General features: G+C 37.0%; 1 protein-coding gene across 1 annotated transcript in view; it reads left to right on the forward strand.

Moving 5' to 3' along the window:
• LOC150095146 (inactive tyrosine-protein kinase transmembrane receptor ROR1-like) overlaps window positions 1-17,346 on the forward strand; it is a 122,928-nt gene extending 105,582 nt beyond the window's left edge. The window contains exons 3-5 of the mRNA XM_090411205.1: window positions 12,453-12,752; window positions 14,004-14,076; window positions 16,872-17,346. Of these exons, the coding sequence (XP_090267331.1) occupies window positions 12,453-12,752; window positions 14,004-14,076; window positions 16,872-17,346 (848 nt within the window). The remainder of the gene's footprint in view (window positions 1-12,452; window positions 12,753-14,003; window positions 14,077-16,871) is intronic.
• The last annotated feature ends 344 nt before the right edge of the window (window positions 17,347-17,690 follow it).

Here is a 17,690-nt window from a genome sequence, read left to right on the forward strand (position 1 = left end):
TTTTGTTGCTTTATTTCAATAGAGATGATCTTCTATCAAATAATATTGTAAGAAATTTGTTTTCCCAATCAAATGTTTATGAGTATCTGAAATTGTACTCAGGATTTATTTTTATTTTTATCTTTTTTTTATCTCCTGCAGAAACAATTTGTACATTTCATTCCCGCGTTCACGATTTTATGTCATGGTAGAAACAACAATGTACATTTCTCGTGTGTTGTGGATTTTGTAAATTTCATTCTTATTCTCGCGATGTGTCACGTGTCGTGAATTTTATAGGTTTCATTCTTGTGTTCGCGATTTTTCGTTGGTGAATTTTTTGCATTTCATTGTTGTTTTCCGGTTTGTTTTTGTGTCATTTCTAACTAATAAAAACAATGAAAATTAAACAGAGTAAAAAACAAACAAACAACTATTTTAATAAATTGAAAAAAACATTTGCGTCTGCGATATTTTAACGCAAAGTATATGACAAGATTCACAATTTAACCTCCCTAAATATAGTTACTTATTTCTCTTTTTTTACATAAGGATGATTCAAATTATCAGTAATATCACTTGCGCACATATTTTGGTGAAACGAAAGAATTTCCATTGTCTGAAATTGATTAAGTAATTAGATGCTACGTAGAATACTTCTAAAGAAACAACGGTGCGTTAGTTCCTTGAATATTGACGTTGCGAATGACAAATATAAGAAACATCGTTATCAGACTGTCAATAAAAATAGTAGCCTTCCTTGTGCTACTGAAATATAACCCTCACATTATCTCTCATGAATGTAACGAATTCTTGGCTAGCTCTGAGTACTTCCTCGTAACGGTGCGGAGTAATGGAGCCAAAAGTGTCGCTGACAGGTTCCGATGTGACTATCCATCACCTCAATTCTCGATCAATTCGTTCGCTCTTAACTGGGAAATTAGCTCGTTATCTGTTTAACTTTTTCAAGAAAAAGTGTAGGATTATTCAATCATTAAACCTTATCGGTTAAACCCAGTTGTTTTCTACTTGAGATTTGAAACTTCTTGCGAGACTTTTGAAATTTGCCAAGCTTTATATGGGCTGCTTTTTTAAAATTTCCCAATGTGATGGCTGTGAAATAGATCGTGTAGCGAATTTGGCGATAATAAATTGATTTGTGAATATAACACAAACTTCTGTGGTAGATTTTGTTTATATATTTAGTGGAAAATATGATGCAGTTTATTTAAAAAGAAATCAAGCTGTTCTGGTTAAATAAAGCTTTAATTACATTGTTTCGGCCTAGTTGCCGAGTGGGAGTTTAGAGTATCCGCTCTCCAACCAACAGACTGTGGATTCAAATCCCTGCATGGATATTTGCAATTTCTTTTAGGTGGGAGATCACTTTCATCGCCAGATGTGATACAACCTTCCCGCTTATTGGAGGCTTGAAAAAGTTCCACGTTTGGTCTCTAGAGCAGAAGTTCCGGGCAAACTAATAATAAATAAAAAATACAAAAATTAATTAAAAACAAAAGTAGAAATATTCATAATTCACCCACGGTATTAATTTACTGTCGGTTTACAACCCTTTCGAGGGAGGGATCACATAAAAAATAAAACATCACTTTCATTATACAAGAGAATAGTTAGGATTACAGCCGAGGGGCGGTCTATAAGGGGGGGGAGGTGTATCGAGTCTGTTGATTGTGACTGCTCTCACACAGCTTTGTCTTTTTTGGGGGATTAAAAACAGACTTTTCGGACTGGAAAAAGCCTGCCACCTCTTATATGAGATCGGCTAACGCACACATGAAAAATTAGGAAGTTCTCGTTCTAGACGGGATTCGAACCCGTACCTTTCCATTTCAAGAAGCTATAGTAAATATTATTATCACCTCATAAGAGGATAAAATACCATCGCGAACGTTTTGTATTTTAAAGAAGAAAAAATATATAAGAAAATTAATATAAAATGGCTTCCAGGATTTCGGTATTGAACCCATTGTCGTCTTTATTTCCGAACCACACGAACAAAGCTGGCTGTTCAAGTGGCTCCATCTGGAAATGCATTAATTCGGGATAAAAACGAGATAAGGGAATTTCTCATTTGTTTTCTTAAGGAAATTCACGCTCCTGAAGGTAAGATGGTCGAAAGTTCAGTAGACTACAATCTCATCAACGGTTCGTTCTTCTTGGAGTGAAAGTAGACGAACAAATTAATACTGGGATGACTGGATTATGTTATCGATGTTTTGGTTGTTGCCATAGTAGCTGAAGCTGTTTTAGGGTTCTGAGGACCATACTATTAGATTTTTTTTCTGTAAAGACGTGAATGTATTAGACCATGTTGCACTTCCATACCACATTCTAATGGAATGAGATCTAACAGAATAGGGTACTTAATCCTTTTTATACGGACACTACGTGGAATAGATTAATTAAACTTCTTAGGACTAAATAAAGAATATTTTTGCAAAAGAGAAAAAAGTGTATTAAGAAATGGCGTCAGTGGAAACTTAAATCTGATACAGTTTGCAACTTATGATTTGTTTAAGCTACATAAGCAAGACAGTCATCGTCAGTTTCGACGAGGTCCATTGAATGGAAAGACCTGGGTTCGATTCTCGTCTACGATGTGAAGAATCTTCACGAGGACTTTTCAGCTGAAGGTGGGTTAGCCACTGTCATACGGAGTTGATAGAGTTTTTTCCTCCGGAAACTCGCTTTGTTTATTCCGCAAAACGTGAAAATCAACCCGAAGAACACACGCAGATTTTCACGTTTTGCGGAATAAACAAACAGCGAGTTTCCGGAGGAAAAAACTCTATCAACTCCGTATGACAGTGGCTAACCCACCTTCAGCTGAAAAGTCCTCGTGAAGATTCTTCACATCGTAGACGAGAATCGAACCCAGGTCTTTCCATTCAATGGACCTCGTCGAAACTGACGATGACTGTCTTGCTTATGTAGCTTAAACAAATCATAAGTTGCAAACTGTATCAGATTTAAGTTTCCACTGACGCCATTTCTTAATACACTTTTTTCTCTTTTGCAAAAATATTCTTTATTTAGTCCTAAGAAGTTTAATTAATCTAAATTGCCGGCCAACTACTCTCAACAAGCTTGAGTTGCTCATCTGCTTTGCCAGTAATCGCAAACAAGTCTTGCGGGCCAACTTTCCATCCTACAGGCTGGAGATTGGATTCCCACAATAGAAGCTTGTGAAATCTGTAGATGGTAGATGAATATCGTCTGCCAAGAGACCCACCAATCCATTTATTGGATGACTGCTTGATAAAAAGTTCGCGTTTATTCGCGAGAGAAAGGGTCCTGGATTATCTATCCAGTTAAAGTTATAGTAATAGTCGTTAAAATAATAGTAATGAGTTATAATAATTAAAATTATTACCGCTTATTTTTATTTCTAAAGGATTCTATATTAGAATTTTAAAACGATGCACTATTTGGCTCCATAAGCAGTTGCCTACAATGTCAATTCACGTAGGCATTAATACTGTGATTTAATTTATGCATTGGCTCTAACAAAATAATCAGGGAGCACAGTTTGACAGTAGCTAATGCAAGTTCGAACACGGGTATTGATGAAACACAATAGTCTCTCTCATTACCTAGCGAGAAATAACTGATACTAAACCAGAAAGTCGATATCCTTCTCAATCATCAAGGCAACAACCCCTCCCCCCCCACGTCCGGACAACCAAATGTCACAGTGCATGAGCAATCAGCTTATGGGTGTGCTCTTTTATCAGATTCGACAAGTGCCACCATTTCCTCTTGTTGCCAAGGCGATGCATGTTTTGACCACCAAACAATAAACAGAAATCCATTTGTGGCTTAATAGACCTATTGATTGGTCACCAACAGTTGTTTATAATTGACTTCATATCGCTTAAAGCATTGTTTTTTTTTTGGGGGGGGGGGGTAGCGGAGAAAACTTTGAATATTAGTTAGACTCTCAGCGGAAGTACGTCATTACTTCCGGTTAATATATGAACATTCAAGCGTGTAGAATATATCGTGAAAAGTAGAGCTAGATGTCGTTTCTCAACTTATCTTTTCTTGGGTTTTATATTTGAAAGCCATGATAAATCCTCAAAAGTGCATTAACCTTTCCAGTATCTAATCGAAGAACAGCTTTTTTCTCTCGATAATCTACAAAGACACTTGAGTTTCCAATCGTTCTAACAAAGAACGCATTTTCTTCGGTTGGTAGATGAAAAAAAAATTCCTTTCAAAAGACTTATCGAAAATCAACTGCAGTGAAAAATGTTTTGTTTGAAGTGGACTTTTTTTTATACCTTTGAATATTATTGATTTTCGATAAAGTAGTCTCAGTAATGGTTTGCGAACTTCTCTGTTTAATAGGGATAAAATACGGTACCGACAATAAAATCTACGTCAAAAAGATGACGAGGTTGAGTTGAACAAATGGAATTATTTAGACATCAAGATCGTTACAAATCCATAAAGGCAACAGAAGGGGGGGGGGGAAATACATGTGAGAAACTTGTAAATAACTCTTGTATTCGATACAGTTGGATTTAATATCTCGGTTTCCATGACAACCGACACTCGAATCTCGAATTCTAGAGTAAAAGATCCTTTCGTATAATCTCTATTATGACATGATTAGTACGTAGTCTCACAGCTCCATACCCAACAATAGAAAGTAACAACAATGTTCTGACGTCAGCTGCACGTGCCACTCAAGCATTAAACATTCTCTCTTATTGCGAACTAGCTGGGCTGGGTTTCACTGTTGCCTCTTCTATGGTTCATTATATAAAGGTAATGTGATTTCCACCTCGATTCATTTTCAAAAGGGTCTTCCTATGCCCGTATTTCATTAAATACATGGCTATTGTATCCCTTACACAAACGGTTCGCGTCTTTCTCCTAGAGATGATGTAATTATCTCAGTGTTTTAAATCTAGTCTGCAGGGGTGTTTGTTTGCGGTTAGTGCAGACGATGAATAAATGAAAACTCCACATGTGGGTAGGTAGGTTTTGAATTGGATTTTCGTAGAAAACCACCCACATATCTAATCAAAAGAACATAATTTATTAAATATTAAGTGATTTTCTACCGATGCAAGCGTCTTCATGTTTTAGAAATATTTCTTTTTTTTTTTAATGTAAATCCCACTTACGAAATATTCTAACCCAATAGTACATTAGCACCGTGAATGGGATTAGCATTTTATAATCCACACACTATACAGACCAAATATGCACTTTTTAAGTCACTTCAGGCCTTCAGTATGCAAGGTGGTGGTTTGGAACCGAGTTATGAAAATAATCTGCGACCTTAACGACCATCTATGTCACAGTCAGATTCAGATGTACAGTTGGAAAGCGGCTAACTGGGTACTCATATAACAAGTTCAATTATAGAAACATCGTCAATACCTCTGTGATGATATGGGGCTAATATCAGTAGCTTCAATGAATTGGATACAGAGTTCTGTGGGCTGCATTTTACTTAATTCAGCGTCAATAGTGAAACTAAAACTAGCATTTCATAATTTATAAATATATTTAGTATTCTATATTATTATTATTATTAGTAGTAGTAGTATTGCATCACACCTCCAGGGAGTCAAAAGACTCATCGAGGGAGGACATCTACTCTACAACTCTTCGTCTCACTACTCCACCAACCTTCATCATCTAACACCAACGCCATCTACCGCCGACTACCACCACTAGTACTTTCACAGACAATCACAAACATCCATGCCCACGGCGGGATATATAAATATATATTTTAGCGTTTTCGCTTCCTGATATATGCTTACGCGTAGACCTACATCGTAAGATTTTCAAAACCAAATCCGACTAAATAGGGTGGTTCATCCTTATTCCTGTAGTCTTCTATGACTGCAGATTCGTGTGACGGGTTTGTCTGTTTGACGTGATGAAAAACCCGACTTCCGCAGAGAGAGAGAGAGAGAGGGAGAGAAAGACCCTTCCGCCTATGAGACCAGCTAACTCACCTTCAGATGAAAGACACTGATGAAGGTTTTTCACGTCCTGTACGGGATTCGAACCCATGTTTTTTCAATCAAAGAGTGTCTTCGAAACCAACTGAGCCACGAAGTTTCTTATAAAGTGCTCTGCATATGTTCTAAGATGCCAAGAGAAAACTCATGAACACGGTACAGTTATACGTGACGTAAACGGAACATTATACAGAGCAAAGCAATATCTACAGAGAGCCTATACGTAAATTATAAGTCAGGGTTTAAGAAATATTATGTAGAAAATAGTCAAGGGATCGCAATCGCCATTATTAATCATCTGAACGAATCACAATAACATTCTGAAGGATAGTGGCATTAAAGGAAAAACGGAAATATTCAACTCGGCTCTTATGTAGATGACGTAGTACTCCTATATAAATCCACAATCAGTCTCAGGATTGTTTAAATAAAGTGAATCTCGGCTGTAACAAATATGGCATGAAAATCAGCAATAAAAAGATCAAAACTAGGAAATCGGCAGAAGCATAGAAAAGTATAGCTGCATTGTGAATGGCGAACTATAAAATAAGTAAAATATTTCAGCTATTTATGCACAGTTTTTAGTGAAGATGGTAAGTTGAATATGGAAATAGACAACCGAGTCAACAAAGCTGGTATGGTAGGAAGTCGACTGAATAAATTCATTTGAAACAAAAGAGAGAAATTAGTCGGAACACTAAATTAGCTGTATACAAGACAGTGCTCGAACCAGTTTTAACTTATGGATCTGAGAGCTGGGTCAGAAGTAAAACACTTAACCAAAGACTAGAGACTGCAGATATGAGAGTCCTGAGAAAGATTAGAGGAATACACAGATGGCATCAGTGGCAATATCATATTAAAAACGAGGATATTAGGAAAGAACTTGACATTGTCAGCATCCAGGAATGCGTTATCAGAGCTAACCTCAGGTGGTATGGTCACTTAAACAGAATGGGAGAGGAATGATTAGCAAAACAAGTGTTCTCTGCCAGGTTGGCAGGAAAAAGACCCAGAGGAGGGCCAAATATATAACTGTATTGATGTATTTTTTAATAATGCCTTGAATATCAAATCCCGATACCTGATAATATAAGATTTCATAGATTAATTTGCAAAAAATTATTGATAATAAACTAGTAAACATGCAAACTTAATTATATAGTACTAGCATACTATCCAGTAAACTTCTCATTGAAGATATATATAAGAAATAATGTCAGTATTATATAGAGAATATAATGTAAACTTTTATATAAATAATTACTTTTTATGAAATTATTTATTTTCCATGAAATTTTAATAAAATAATGAGTTTTAAAAGAACACCTTTTAATTATTAATATTATTTTATATAAATAAGCAAATTTAAGCAAAAGTTTACTAAATGGAGATTGGATGAAAATCGACCGTGAGATGCGGTGATTGATTTTATATGAGATGCCCATATAGGGTAACGGATGGCAATGCTGAACCGATGAAGTTTAACTGAGGTTCAGCTGTTGCTGTTATCCTGGGTTAATGAGTTCGCTCTCTTAGGTTTTGCCCTAAGGGAGCACTTTGAGTCTCCGGGGAGAGTGTTCTCCGGCACGGCCCGCTGAGGGGTACTTGCCGGTGAATTATTTTCCTCGGAATATGAGCGGTTCTGCTCAGTGGTCGGGGAGCCCGTCACTGAGTGGAACCAACGCTGAGATTAGGACGGTCTTTCGCCCACTATGGAGTGGCCTAGAGATCGTCCGTATTTTTGAGATTTCACCTTTACTTACATAGTCGGTGATTGATTTTATATGAGATGCCCATATAGGGTAACGGATGGCAATGCTGAACCGATGAAGTTTAACTGAGGTTCGGCTGTTGCTGTTATCCTGGGTTAATGAGTTCGCTCTCTTAGGTTTTGCCTAAGGGAGCACTTTGAGTCTCCGGGGAAAGTGTTCTCCGGCACGGCCCGCTGAGGGGTACTTGCCGGTGAATTATTTTCCTCGGAATATGAGCGGTTCTGCTCGGTACTCGAGTTTCACTGAGTAGAACCAACGCTTAGATTTGGACGGTCTTTCGCCCACGAATGAGTGGCCTAGAGATCGTCCGTATTTTTGAGATTTCACCTTTACTTACATAGTCGGTGATTGATTTTATATGAGATGAGATGCCCATATAGGGTAACGGATGGCAATGCTGAACCAGTGAAGTTTAACTGAGGTTCGGCTGTTGCTGTTATCCTGGGTTAATGAGTTCGCTCTATTAGGTTTTGCCCTAAGGGAGCACTTTGAGTCTCCGGGGAAAGTGTTCTCCGGCACGGCCCGCTGAGCGGCTTTGTCGGTGAATTATTTTCCTCGGAATATGAGCGGTTCTGCTCAGTGGTCGGGGAGCCCGTCACTGAGTGGAACCAACGCTGAGATATGGACGGTCTTTCGCCCACTATGGAGTGGCCTAGAGATCGTCCGTATTTTTGAGATTTCACCTTTACTTACATAGTCGGTGATTAATACTCTTGGAGGTAATGAATGGCAATGCTGTACCGGTGAAGTTTAACTGAGGTTCGGCTGTTGCTGTTACCCCCTTGGATAATGAGTTTCGAGAGTTTGCTCTCTTGAGGTTTTTGCCTTAAGGGAGCAATTTGAGTCTCCGGGGATGGTGTTTTCCGGCACGGCCCGGTGAGGGGCTTTGTCAGTGAATTATTTTCTTCGGAATTTGAGCGGTCTCTGCTCGGTGGTCGGGGAACCCGTCACTGAGTGGAACCAACGCTGAGATATGGACGGTCTTTCGCCCACTATGGAGTGGCCTAGAGATCGTCCGATTTTTTTGAGTTCACCTTTACTTAAACAGCCGGTGAGACTCAGCTATTGCTGTTATCCTCTTGCCATGATCAGAGCTTTAATAGCTCAATCATACCTTATCCCTACACTGTCCTGTACAATTAACGGGGAAGATGAAAGCCATTCTTGCTTTGCGTCTTTAAGCCAGTCCTTATAAGGACTAAAGTTACTAAATACCTCACGATGGTGTTTTTTGAATCTCTCTCGTTGTAGCGTTAAGAAATCTATGTTAAGAAATGTATACAGTATTTGAATAATATTCGGTGAAAAAGATGGAAATTGAAACTGTGAGGAGTATATATTTTCATATTTAATTTACGATGTTCACTCATTAATGTTATTTTGTTTCAATAATAGTAAAAAGAAAACAACTGTAACTGAGTACAAAACCCTGATGCCTTCTCTCCACTGTCAAATTGTTTCTAATAAATCGGATTGTAATTTCTTACATAACATAGATACTTTTCATATAACATATAGGAAAATTAAGTAATAAATTTAATTTTTTGCGAAAATGTGAATATTTAAAAATATTTATTTCAAAAAATGAGTTTTTTTTTAATAAACCTTATTATTTTTCAAATAATTCACAACTTTAATGCAATGCAAAAGGTTGAATTGAAGGCTGCGTTTCTAAAGTACCTTGCAAGTTTTTATAAGATACTTGTCATATTTGAAAGATATATTTATTTTATTAGACTTTTAAAATATTTTGGGAGATTGATGGAATAAAATGGAAATTCATACTTTCATAAGAATACTTTTTTGTAACAGGAATACCTATTTTCTCATGGTAGTTTATTAGACTTATCTTTATTTATTTTAGGCTTGCATGGCAACCAGTGGTCACGTGTTGAGGATCCTCGTCCTGTGGTTGACAAGAAGGCGGAAGAGATCTCCAAAAATAAACCATCGTAGGTTTATCTCATACTATAGTCTAAATTGAGATACAAATGGTTATATAACAATAAAATTCCATTTATATTTAAATGATACATAAAAAACGTGAATGGCGACAATAGGCAATCATTATTCTATACATAAATATAATTCCAATCCGTTTCTAATTAGAATCAAAAACAGACTTCATTTGTCAGTAGAAACGTAATTGCGATTCTTCCATGGCAAACTAAATTCAGATTTAACCCGGCGTTAGTAAGGTGGGGTGTCACAGACCCCAAAGATTTTAAATGGACTAACTTTTTAACAACGCCTGGCAGTGAGTCACGCCTCAGTAATAGCTTCCCATCCCGTAACCCGCTACTCGACGCCATAAACGACAGGCTGTTGCGCGCAAGCAAGTTTAGTGTGCAAAGGTGTAAAGTGTGTTGTGACCTTCCCAAAATTGTGACTATGTTTACTTCCGAAACGCAAGTTGTTTTCATGTATATTCTACTAAAATATTATCGTTACTGCCGTGTCTTCTGTATTTTTACATACCAACTATAAGCGTTTTCGTAAATATTTAGAGGGTATTTCGAGAATAATATCTTATTATTATTTTTTTTTTACCAGATGAGTTACGAGCAGGAAGAACAGAGGTTACGTCAACTTATAGATGACGCTAAAAGTAAAAATAAAGATGTTTAATTAGTTAAGTATTTTTGGATAATAAAAATTTAATTTTGTGTATCTGCGTTTTTATTCTGTAAAATTACAGAACACTTAAACAATACGTAATCTAACATTGATTAAAAAGATATGGATTTCTATAATACACTACATTATTTGGGTGGATCTGTGGGACCCCACCTTACCACTTTTGTTACTTTTTCCCACCTCACCACGCCGGCTTAAACCTTTTGGACATTTTGAAGGGTGGAAATATAAAGATGTCAATACATGAAACGACCTATCATTCTTGTCTGTCACATGGATATTCTCAAATTATTATTACATCGCCTGTAGTTGTCAATTCTACTGATATGTTTGGAGGAAAGACAAAGTATCAGAGGTATTTAAACGATATTTCAGACGTATATTTTCAGCTAAGTTTCAGTTTATTAAATAACACAACTAACAATTGCATCATATTCACATTCTGTGGGGATGCCATTTTTGTTATTATTCATCAGAATCGATAATAGCTACCGTGTCCTAATAAAGCATCCGTCCTTCTGCACTTTTTACCTATTTTTAATTAAAAGTTACTTCTTTGTTTAATTTACTACTCCATGGTTAAACCATTCCCCTTTTTTAAAACAATTTTTTCCAAGAAAAGAAATTCGCAAAACGTCTCTCAATAGATTACGGATCGTGTCCGACACACAAGTTAGCCTCGCAACTGAATTGCATGGAGAGGAGTAGAACCAACTGTGTCTGGACATCCACAGTTCGTTGGTCAGTGAGATTTCTCATTAGTCTTACATGCTTTAGCTAAAAATCTCCACTTCTTGTTGTGATACCTTAAAGTCCTTAAAAGGACTGGCTTAAAGGGGCGAAGCAAGAATGCTTTTCATATTCCCCGTTATCTGAAGAGCACAATGAGCTATTGAGCTATATAAATAAAGCTTATTGCGCTATATAAATAAAGCTCTGATCATGGCAGGAGGGTGACAGCAATAGCCGAGCCTCAGTTAGAACTTTATTGGCTACAGTATTGCCGATGTTTGAGTAAAGGCAACTCCAAAAATTCGGACGATCCCTAGACCACTCTATAGTGGCCGAAAGATCGTCCAACTCAGCGTTGGCTCCACTCAGTGACGGGCTCCCCGACCACCGAGCAGAACCGCTCATATTCCAGAGAAACGCATCCACTGACAAAGCCCCTCACCCGGCCGTGCCAGAGAACACCCTCCCCAGAGACTCAAATTTGCTCCCTCAAGGCAAAAACCTTAAGAGAGCGAAACTCAGCGTCCCAGGGACTAACAGCAACAGCCAAGCCTCAGTTAGAACTTCATTGGCTACAGCATTGCCATATGTTAAGGTAAAGCCATCTCTAAAAATTCGGACGATCCCTAGGCCACTCAGTCGTGGGCGAAAGACCGTCCATCTCAGCGTTGGCTCCACTCAGTGATGGCCTTCCACCCACACACCACCAATTTGAGCAGAACCGCTCAAATTCCGAAGAAAAGCATTCACCGACAAAGCCCCTCACCGGGCCGGGCCGGAGAACACTTTTCCCGGAGACTCAAATTGCTCCCTTAAGGCAAAAACCTTCCATTACCTTCCCTGGATATCAACCATTCTCTTGTTTCTAACCGCTTCCTCTTGTCAATATTACTATTTATAAAATAATAAAAAAATATGGTATTTCTATTCTCGTTAATTTTTTTTTAAAAATACCAAAATTATTTTGAATATTTAATGTTTTTATTTTATTTTATTTTAATTAATTTTTTCTTTCTTTGTAATGTAAAATTTATATTCATAATCTACTGGGAAACCGACTTTTGTCATTTTAGGTCGAGCACTGAACCAAGCATGGGGATCATCCCTGAAACAACAGCTAACGTAGAAACAATCCGACGTGAGTATTTCGCAAGCATGAAGTCACTTTTGCCTTTTCAAAAAATATTTCTTCTTATTATTTATGATTATATTTAGCCCATGCTTTGGGTACAGAAATTTTCGATTATGTTAAACTCTGTCGATTGTTTTCTGTGCCATCGTTGTTTTCATATGAAAGTAATTCTAAACTCTTCTGTTGTAGACTATCTCGTCATCGAGAAATCGCTGTTCAACATCACCAAGAACACGGGAGAGAACGTTCGCCTTCGTTGTGAAGTGAGGGGGCGGCCTCTTCCTCAGATATTGTGGTTTAAAAACGAAGCCCCTTTGGAGGTTGAACGGGGAAGGGTTGACATCCGAAAATACACTCTTGGTGCCGAACGAATTGGTTCGAGGTTACGGATTGTTCACTTAGATATTCATGACACGGGCTATTATAGATGCGAAGCGACCAACGGCTACTATAAAGTTGAAACGACGGGAATTGTTATGGTTAAAGCAGGTAAGATTCAAGTAAAACAAATTATATTTCTCTTATTATTATTATTATTATTATTATTCATTTCATTTCATGTTTACTAAGAAACCGAATTATCTGAATCGCTGGACTTAATAACATTGATAATGTGTGGTGTTTGCTCCACCTTTAATACGAGTTGCCTCGACATTGCATTATTTAAAATCCCGTTTAGGATGAGCTGAACTTTTACAAAGCTCTTTCATGTTGAAGTGAGTTAATTGGTCTGATACGAAGGTGAATGTGCTTCATCTAGAAAATTTACGGTTTATCTTACTGCCAAGTTATTTCGTCAATAACTGTAAAAAATATGTTTATCTCATCATTTTCTAATCCCAAGATTTTATTTTCTTTAAAGTATTTATTAATTCTTCGGTAATTTTTTATTCTCTCTCTCTCTCTCTCTCTCTCTCTCTCTCTCTCTCTCTCTCTCTCTCTCTCTCTCTCTCTCTCTCTCTCTCCTGTTCCTTAATTACAATAATGTTTTCTCTTTTTTTCCATCTTCTTGCACATTAAAACTCTTGTAGTTAGAGAGAGAATCTTCTTCTAGAAAATTTCTTAAATTCTTCCTTCCATTCATTCATTATATTTTTTTTTATTTCATAACATATTTCCATCTTTGTCAAGCCTCTGTAGCTGAGTAAACATCGACGATACGTTTTGATTGGAAAGAACTGGGTTCGAGAGCCTACATCTAGAACGTAAAGACCCTTTATAAAGGTTTTATCAACAGAAGGTCATATGAAGATGGTAGGATTTTCTTTCAAGAAAGGTTTTTCATTCATCAAAACAGACAAACCGGCTACAAGAACACACGCATGTTTACACAGGATTTCTTCTTTGGCGTTGATATATTTCAAGGGTGATCCATTGACCTTAATATTCTTTAAAACTTTATGAAACAACTTTTTTCCATTCTTTCTTTATTTATCTGTCCTTTTGTAGTTCTTTATAATTTTCTCTCTTTTCTAAGGTACTTTGTCGTCTTATTAGCCTAAATTCAGCTTTTCAAAGAAACTGGACAAAAGAAACTGCACGCAGGTTGACCTTGCAGCTAACCTGCTTTTAGAAGTTCTTAAAGTACCCACCGTGCTGTACCAAAGTCTCCTCCTTCGTACCCCCCCCCTCGCAAAACGGATATAGATTTTTGAAGAATTAATTATTTGCTTTTCATTATTCATATATATATAAAAGAATATATTTCAATTTTTTTATATTTTTTATTTATTTTTTTAGGGCGAATCCATTCGCCGTCAGTGATTCCTGATTTTCCTCCGCCTTTTCCCCATTTCCCAGCCCTGGGAGGAAGGTACGTGAAAATCATTCCCACTAAATCTTTCCATGCTTTTAATGATGGTTTGCAAGAAAATTGAATACGTAAATAGAGTAATATTATTGTGCAAATAATTCATTTCTGAAGTCTTTTATTTAAAACGAAGTTCTTAATGGGTTTATTCAATTAGTTCATCTTCGATGTGTGTTGCATAACTTCTCTGATTATTTCTTATAATTCTGCAATTAGTAATTTGACTGTATTAATACTCTTTTAAATATTTAATGTATTAAATCTATATTATCTACAAAAACGTTTTACTTGGTAGTCTGTTAAAAAAAAAATATTACTTTAAAATTATTTTCATAATTTTCTAATTATTGTTAGAAATAATAATGGAAGTTTAAAAAAATTCAATTAGTGCAATTGTTAGTTTTGACGTTTTAATTTATATTTTAAATCCTTTATATTATTTTATAAAATTCTAATAAACGTTAATACACCTTTTTTTATTCCATATTATAATATTACAATTCATTGTTACCTTCATAAAATATAAAATAAAATATAAAAAGAAGACAGCTCTGTAGCACACCAGCACACAAATGAAACATTTCCTCAGGGGTGGAACATTTTCAATGGACCAGTTAAGATCCTGGGAGTGCCATTTACAAAAGAAAACAGCAAAAGAGGTAAGAAACATCACACACCAGCATATTCTTACCTGAGGCAAGAGTCCGTATCATTAGCACTACACTCCCTCCCACAATCCTATAAAAAGAACAAATCTATTCAATCATAACAAAGACTATGAAGAAATGGCAATCAATGACGTACTGTTATTTCTGGAACTACAAAATAGAAGAGATCTCCAAAGATGAAATGTACAGACCAAAGATAGTTGAGGGGATTGATTTCCCATACTTCAGGGCAATATTGTAGCAGCTTTAAGGAAACTGATAAAAGAGATATTAAAAACGAAGAACACCAAGCCACGTGGTTCACCAAGTACTGATTAGGAACCCAATTATTTGGTGAGAGTAGAAAACCAGGACCAATAACATTAACAACAACACAATATTACGATGAAATAACAAAGGAACTAAAAATCTTATAAATAACGGAGAAGCATTCAACCTATCTAACAGTGAACTCCATAAGAGAGACGCCCAAAGAAAAGATGGCTAAAGCAAGGGAAGGCACCTACAAATGGGGAAACGCACCCATCTAGAACTGTTCTAGCATAGAGAATGGTTCGTCTTTATTTCTAAATAAGACATGAATTATTTAGGGAAAGACTACGTCCCCACGAAACATTCGCGTACTTCTCCTGGGGAGGAAACAATAGAACAGATTATATTACTGCACAGTTGCGCAAGCAGTGTGGGACTATGTCGCCAACAAAGTCAGCATACCACTCCCTACAAAACAGATGATAGTATACTTAAAGAACAACAAAAAACCTACCTCCTTTCTCTTTATAATCCAAGAATTCCCAGGGCTGCTCAACGTAATAGCCTCAGTAAATGCTCTTATAAGCAATTTAATGCGAACAAACGTGGTCCTACTAGAAGAAGAATTCAAGAAAGATGGTGCACACCTCCGATAATAGCTTATGTATCAAGGACATCTACAGTATAACCTATAAGACATCGATACTGAAGTTATAGTAGCTTCACCCATACAGTAATATCCCGCTTTACGACGATCCACTCCTACGACGTTTGTCCATTATTTATACGACGTTGTATTCATTCATACAACGGTTTTAGCGACACGACGCTCCCGATAATCAATCGATGCACACTTTTCGTTAAATGTTTGTTGACAACTTTCTTTGGATGCTGCATGTCTCTCTTTATTTTGTGGGGAAGGAATGACACTCGCTGTGATTTATAAACTGTTTATAATTATTAATTTATTGTTGATAATAATGGCAGATAAAACTCAAAATAAGGGTGATGTTACTTCTAATGAAAAGAGGACGCGTAAACGTATTATATTTAGATACCAGGGTTAAAATTATATTTTAAAAAATGCTTTATTTATTTATTTACGTACATATATGACTGCTTGAAAGCATTATTAAACCTTGCATGTATCTACAAGTGAAAATAAAGGCAGTAATTCGTTATACGGGGTTATATATATAACCTAACGTATCGCATGACTGAGGCATGCCTGTACTTCCAAATATCAACCTGATGCTTCTATTACAGAGCTAAAACATTCATTTTGTATTATTAGATAGCTAAAATATGTTGGCAAAGTGCTACTATAATTCTATGTTAGTACCTTACATATTTCCTTATAAACAATCTCATCTAGGAGATAATAATAATAATTTCGCATGATGATACAACGATATCGTGAGTCCCCCTTTACAGGGAGGCACAGTACCATCCCAGTCCCATCAGATTTCATCCTGGCTCGGAGCTGGCATAGCTGACGAATCAGGCCTACGGCTGAGTCAGTATTCCTGATTGTAATCCGTGTGTGTTCATGGACCGGTTTGCCTGTTTGCGGGATGAAAAACGCCAGATAAACTGGCGAAAAAACTCTGCTGTCCACACCCAAGACCGGCTAACTTGGCTATGGCTGAGGAAAATCCTTAAGTTCCTCACGTCGTCGACGGGAATTGAACCTAGGACACTCCTTCCCCAGGCTGCGAAGGATCACTAGGCTAACCGCGCGGACATCTAGGAGATTATTTTTGAGTACCAGTAGTTGACACGCGTTTTATTGAGATAAAAATAAGAAAATACTTATTCTTTCGTTCCTTCTCTCTTTCTGTTATCTCTATTTATGCTCCTCAATATTTTCCGTTACAGATTCCCCGATCTAGACCAGGACAACGAGTATGGATTCTGTCAGGTATATCGTGGCGTCACTTGCTCTCAACTCATTGGAAACCAGACAGTGTACGTGAAGGCCACCTTAAGCCTCAGCCAGCTTGAGGAGAGACTCACGGCTGCTTTAACGGTCTTAGCGACATCCCAGAAGATTTCGAACGAATGTCACAAACACGTTATACGTTTCCTTTGCTTCTACGCGTTTCCTCCGTGCGACAACAGCACTCCGTATCCCATGGCGAGAGATGTGTGTCGGGACGAGTGCGAGACATTAGACGCAACGATCTGTCGGGAGGAATTTGCTACAGTTCGCAGTCACCCTCTGCTAGGTCAGCAGGATATGTTCCCTACTTGCAACGATCTTCCCCCTGTGGGATCCAAGGAGGGGGAGAATTGCTTCAGACTGGGAATACACGAAGAAGTGGAGATTAATTTTAGTAAGTATTCTGGATAGTTTTAATTTTATCTTTGGGTATGTTTCGCTAAATCTATTTAAATAACAGTTTGCACATAAATTATCTACACGTTTATGTCGTTTTTTATCATTCATTACTTTCTATAATTCACAAGAGACTCGTTTTAGCTGGTATATTTAATCAAAGTATTTGTGCAGGCTCGCAAACACATCGTGTGATAGTGGGGGGAGGAGGGTATTTTCTTGATAAAAGTGTTACATAAATTCGCTAATTATTGGCAGAGAGAGATGTCTCAATGTCAATGCATACTTGAACATCACTGCAGAACAGATGTATCCTTTCATGTTTGAAGTTTATCAGTCTGTTGCCGATTATTTTCAAA

The sequence above is a fragment of the Typopeltis vanoorti genome, chromosome 21 (genome assembly GCF_054136105.1).
Source record: "Typopeltis vanoorti isolate ZY-2024b chromosome 21, IOZ_Tvanoo_1.0, whole genome shotgun sequence".
NCBI classification, from domain to species: Eukaryota; Metazoa; Arthropoda; class Arachnida; order Uropygi; family Thelyphonidae; genus Typopeltis; species Typopeltis vanoorti.